The sequence below is a fragment of the Octopus bimaculoides genome, chromosome 3, assembly GCF_001194135.2.
Source record: "Octopus bimaculoides isolate UCB-OBI-ISO-001 chromosome 3, ASM119413v2, whole genome shotgun sequence".
Taxonomy (NCBI): domain Eukaryota; kingdom Metazoa; phylum Mollusca; class Cephalopoda; order Octopoda; family Octopodidae; genus Octopus; species Octopus bimaculoides.
This window is the reverse complement of record NC_068983.1, coordinates 115,835,295-115,841,493: the sequence shown is the minus strand read 5'-3', so window position 1 is coordinate 115,841,493 and position 6,199 is coordinate 115,835,295. Positions and strand designations below refer to the sequence as shown.

At 32.4% G+C, this 6,199-nt stretch overlaps 1 protein-coding gene across 1 annotated transcript in view; it reads right to left on the bottom strand.

Annotated features, from left to right (window-relative positions):
- Window positions 1-2,773: 2,773 nt before the first annotated feature.
- LOC106870188 (ras-related protein Rab-10) overlaps window positions 2,774-6,199 on the bottom strand; it is a 49,147-nt gene continuing 45,721 nt past the window's right edge. The window contains exons 7-8 of the mRNA XM_014916192.2: window positions 5,723-5,788; window positions 2,774-3,602 (exon numbers count right to left, since the gene is read on the bottom strand). Coding sequence (XP_014771678.1) covers window positions 3,402-3,602; window positions 5,723-5,788 — 267 coding nt within the window. The 3' untranslated portion in view covers window positions 2,774-3,401. The remainder of the gene's footprint in view (window positions 3,603-5,722; window positions 5,789-6,199) is intronic.

The window sequence follows — 6,199 nt, the reverse complement described above, 5'->3', positions numbered from 1 at the left end:
TATATATATATATATATATATATATATATATATATATATATATATATGTATGTATGTATGGTGTCAGCTCTGGGCTATTTATTAAATATCACAGTAAAATTTCTTCCAACTTAAACCTAATATGATGGATTATTTAATTCAGGCATTCATTCTCAAATTTCTCCTTACACTCTGAACTCACCCATTAATAAGATGCAAATATATTCTTTGTGTGACTTCTATTTTTTTTTTTGCGCATTTATTGCATGAAAAAGGATAAAGTGAAATGAGTTCAGTATTATATTGTAATATGTATGTCTGTGTATATAGGTCTATTGAACTCAGAATGAAGTAGGTGTTAGAAGACATAAGTAAATTGAGTGCAATATGTTGAATATTTGGTAAATGATATTTGGTAAATGATATTAAAAAAAATGGTGTGGTAAAATTAAGCAGAGTAATAAACAAATGACAGGATATTTAACTGTATAATTGCGATGAAAAAATCACTTGAATTAATATAAATGTAAGGCATTAATTGTCAAGTGATTTTTTTTTACAAAATAAAAAAAACTATACAGAAAATTAACAAAATAAATATACAGGAATATTAAAATATCTGACATAACCCTTTACAGTCCTCTTTGTTCATTTGAACATTTGAAACAAGATAATAACTGAAAGTATATTTCTGACTAAGGTATTATCTTTAATGCACACTTCAAATAGAATCCAGAGATGCTGGAGCCAATGTGTAAGAATTAAACAATTGAAATCCAAAATATGGTGTAGCAAGAGATAAGAAGGGATTGAACAAGACATTTGAGAGATAAAACAGGAAATCTATGTTCCTATCTAAGTCTCTTAGAATATTGTTGGAAACAACAATTAACAAGCAGTAAAATATTACTTGCTAATATTTTTCATCATACAGAATTGCTTTGAATTTTATCATGCTTCATCTTCAAACTGGTTTCAATGTAAAATACCACACAATTCTTTTACGAAATATTTCCTATAAAAATAAATAATAACCTTGTACATTTAAATTAATTTAGTTTCTTATAATTTTAATCCTGGATTTAATCAAAGTAAGTCTATGATAGAAAAACTGAGCCAAGTTGTTAATTCAGTACAAAACATAGACAGACACTTACCTACAGAGACTGGTGTTGCAGGAGGATAGCTAAATTACTAAATGTTAAGAATTAGCTCTTAAGATAATGTTTAACACAGCATTCCAGTAAGCTATGAAGCTAACATATGGTAAAAATCTTACCAGCTTAATAGTCTATTGTCTATCCATAAATAAATAAATAAATATTTCATTAGCTATGGCAGGTGAAAATGGCAAACAATAACTATAACATCAATGGTAGTAATAAATGCTGAGAAACTACTGTAGACAGTATGCCCACAGCAGCGGTAAATGGAAATCTGCATACCGTTGTTGAAGTACCTAATATATAAATATTTCCCCATATTTCTTTTATACCTATACCTAAATATTCAGATGAAAGTTTTGTATTCAAATTATTTATGGTGTTTAATGTTTTAGTGAAGTTGGCATCATATAACAATAAAAAACAATGCCATAGGAGTCCAATGACAAAACAAGAAAAAAGACCAGAATTTATACATGACATTTGGCTTTTAGTACAGTGCATTGGTATCACAGAAAGAAATTTGAGTTGCTTTTGTTTACAGACCTCAGAAATAAATAGAAAGCTTTCATGTTTACTACCCCATGTTAACATTTGAAATTAATTAATAAACTATAAAACATCCAACAATGCTAAATTAGTATCACAGAAAAAATAACAAGCTCAAATTATTAAGTAAATTGAAGTCAATGCAAGTCATCATAAAGTAGCAATTATCTTTTGTTATACCAGATATTAGAAACTGAGGATATTCTGTACATCCTGACTATTGTATCTCCATAGCTATGAACTGTGTTAGTATATCTTATCATTTTATCACAAATGCTTTACTAAATGACATGTAAACAGCAATCACTGAAGTGTATCATTTATATTTATAGTATCATAACTAATATGTATGAGAAAAAGAAACCATGTAAGCTGCCATAAAATCTTTATAATGCTTTTCCCTTTTACATATATTTTATTTCACTACTGATTTCAGGTTCAGATATAAGAAAAATTAAAACAAGCTATACTGGTCAGCAAATATGTAGTGTAAGAAAAAAAATACATTAAGAAGCATTTGATCCCTCAAAGAGAAATATTTGTTTCTTGTTCAAAGCTGTTTCTGAATTAATTTCATAATTTAAACACCCATATTTTTGCTAGCAAACGTTTCAGCAAAATGGTAATATTGTCATAACAAACATGTTATAATTTTAATAAATTCCATACAATACATCAGATGGTCTGTTATTCTTTTCATTTTGGTGAGTCTTGGTTAGGAGTAATCTTTAGCTATTTTGGAGCATTTGTTAAAAACTGGTATGTAGCTAATTGGTTTATGTTAGATAAATGTGTTTCCATAGACTTCAAAAAGATGTATATATTCATAAATAACTCTACAAACAGATCTTATTCAGCAATTGCAGCCAGAAATGTAGCTGAAACTCCAGAGAATATAATTTAATAAGTGATAAACTTTATATGCCACAATAGTTTGAAATTGGCTTTGACAGGTTTGAAAGAATAGTAAAGATAATAAAATAAATCCACCTTTAATTTTGAAATTTTGCTAGGTATCAATATATGAAAGCTAAAAGAGGAATTTGAAGGACTATAATTAATTATTATTGATAATCTAAAAGTTAGTGTATAAAGAAAGTTTTTATTTATCTTCACTAGGTACAAGTTGATTGAATAAACTCCAAAATATAACTCAAACTTATTTTATCAACCCATAGAGGGATGAAAGGCAAAGTCATTTTCCAGTAGCATTCGAGTTCCAAACATCAAACAATATGCTTAATCTGGCACACTGCTGTTTCTGTCAACTCACCATATTTATAAAGTAAAAATATTAAAGACTGAAAATTCCTTTAGGAAACCAAGGACTGATATGGTCACACAGAGTATAAAATGAAATAAAATTATAAAATGGTGAAACGCTAAAATTCTTCAAGACAGCTTGTATGCTGGTCCAACCGTTTATATTAGGTTGCAATTATATGCTGCAATTTACAATAACAATAGCTTACAAAACCTTTGTTGAGAACAATTAAAATCATTTGGAACATTTAATATATCACATTGTTTTTGGTTTGAAATAATCTAAAAATAAATGGAATTTTTCAATGTGTCAGCACCAAAATTCTTACCATTTGGCTCAACAGGTAAGGAGCATGAAGGATTTACCCACCTAAAATATCTTTGTCTAGGATATTAAGTATAGACATAGCTTATTAACCAATTTTTTTTTTTTTACATTGCCTGTGATTACATGACACCAGCACAACATCTCCAGTAAGAATGTTCTGAAGTTTTCATACTATTGTCTTCATGCTTAGATTCAAGGGAGAGAACTGATCTGCCTCGATGGACTAGATGGGAGTTTGAACTGGAGCTTGTGTTAAGTGATTGAGTCGACCGCTTTAGAGATTGTTTTTGAAGGATACCTTCACAGATATGTTGAAAAGCCTAGATAATGAAAAAGAAAAGGTATAATTGGCAATGTGAAGAAAAAATAAAGAAACATATACTGGCATACACACAAATGTTCGTTCACATAAAGCAGTGCTCTGCAACCTTATTTCACTTGCAGAGCACATATCCTCTTCAAAATTTGGTGACACACCTGAACTAAGAATATAACTAAAAGTACAGGTAAAAAAAAATCATATTCAGGTTACACTGCAGCATACCAGTAGACTAATGTAGAAACCAACACCAGGAAGGGCCTATGCTACAGAAACTAAATATTCCTCTTATAAGCCACTGCTTAGTAAATTACAGAGCAAAACTTTTAAGTGCCAGTTATACTGATAAGGGGAGGCACAATGGCCCAGTGGTTAGGGCAGTGGACTCGCGGCCGTAGGATCGCGGTTTCGATTCCCAGACCGGGCATTGAGGATTCCAGTTGATCCGATCAACGGAACAGCCTGCTCGTGAAATTAACGTACAAGTGGCTGAGTACTCCACAGACATGTGTACCCTTAATGTAGTTCTCGGGGATATTCAGTGTGACACAGTGTGACAAGGCTGGCCCTTTGAATTACAGGCACAACAGAAACAGGAAGTAAGAGTGAGAGAAAGTTGTGGTGGAAGAGTACAGCAGGGTTCGCCACCATCCCCTGCTGGAGCCTTGTGGAGCTTTAGGTGTTTTCGCTCAATAAACACTCACAACGCCCGGTCTGAGAATCGAAACTGCGATCCTATGACCGTGAGTCCGCTGCCCTAACCACTGTGCCATTGCGCCTCCACTGACCAAAGGTATTAGTGATAGAAAATATAAACACCTTTAAAATGATAAAATATATTCATAACTTAACATTATTTCATTTATCAAATAACAACAATGTGAACAGGTCAGTTCTGATCAAACTCACTAATGATCAAAGAGATTCCAACTGTGGCTATCTATCCATTCATGTACTTTCTCCAGCCACTAATCTTGAGAATGTGAGGTGATGGGGAGGGAGGATGGGTTCCTCAAGCACCTTCTCCATAGTGTCCTAGCAGAAACAACTGTCATCACAATCTCTGGCTAGATTCCCAATTGTGACCAAGAAAACGAATATTGTCCAATCATCTCATTCTTGGTCTACCCCCTGGGTCTCCTGCAGGTTGGCTCAGCTTGAAGAATCCATTTGGGGATTCATTCCTGCAGCATTCTAATCACATGTCTGCAGTACCTGAGTTCATCATCATCGTTTAACGTCCGCTTTCCATGCTAGCATGGGTTGGACGATTTGACTGAGGACTGGTGAAACCGGATGGCAACACCAGGCTCCAATCTAAATTTGGCAGAGTTTCTACAGCTGGATGCCCTTCCTAACGCCAACCACTCAGAGAGTTGTGACCGCTTAATGCTGTGACCTCTCAATGTTGTGACTGCTTAATGCTGTGACCTCTCAATGTTGTGACTGCTTAATGCTGTGACCTCTCAATGTTGTGACTGCTTAATGCTGTGACCTCTCCATGTTGTGACCGCTTAATGCTGTGACCTCTCAATGTTGTGACTGCTTAATGCTGTGACATCTCAATGTTGTGACCGCTTAATGCTGTGACTTCTCAATGCTGTGACCTCTCAATGCTGTGACCATCTTATCTTAGTCATCTTTTTGTGAGACAGTGAGGTATAATTTGAGGAGATTTCACTACCACTTCCAGCAGGTGAAGTGACCAAATAATCTACTAACTAAAAGTATGTAGATTACTTTCTTTTAATAGTCAAAGAATAAGGTATGATTTAATCATTAAAAGAAAGATGTACAAGGTATTATCTAAAGTATGGTAAATTATAACAATTCTATTAGATTACAGACTTTCATTCTTTCTAACAATCATTGGCAAACTAAAATATTTACATATTAATTAGGAATGGTTCAGTCAGTTCTCTAAGAAATAACAGGATTAACTTGACAGAAAACTGAATGAAATTGTCCATTGTTAAAGGTTCTAGTCCCTCTTTCAGAACTTTAGTAAACATATGCAAATGTAATGTACTCATGTAAGTTATAAATATTCATAAATGGAAAATATTAAATTAATCAAGATACAAAAAAGTAAAGATCAACAAAAAAAAAAAAAAATCCTACCTGATCTATGTTTTCCCGGTTTTTTGCACTGGTTTCAAAAAATTTCATGTTGTATTGCTCGGCAAACTGACAAAATAATAAATTTCTCTCAATCAACAAATTGATAGGATACATATACTTAATATACAATAAAATTATTGATTAACTCTTTAGCATTTAAACCAGCCATACCTGGCCCAAATATTCTGCCTATTTTAAGTTCAAACTAGCCAGATCCAACCTCTTACACCTACCCAACAATGTCATTCTAAAATTAAACAATAACATCATCAAAATTTTGAAGCTGTAAGATAATGCATGAAGAATTCAAAACATGAATAAATAAGTATTACATTTGACAAAATAATCCGAATGCTAAAGGATTAAACTTGGTCAGATAGTTGCCTCATGTCTTATATACAAATGATCTGATGTTGCTTTATTTGTTAATCATAATAAACATGTATGTATGTGCATATATATATATATATATATATA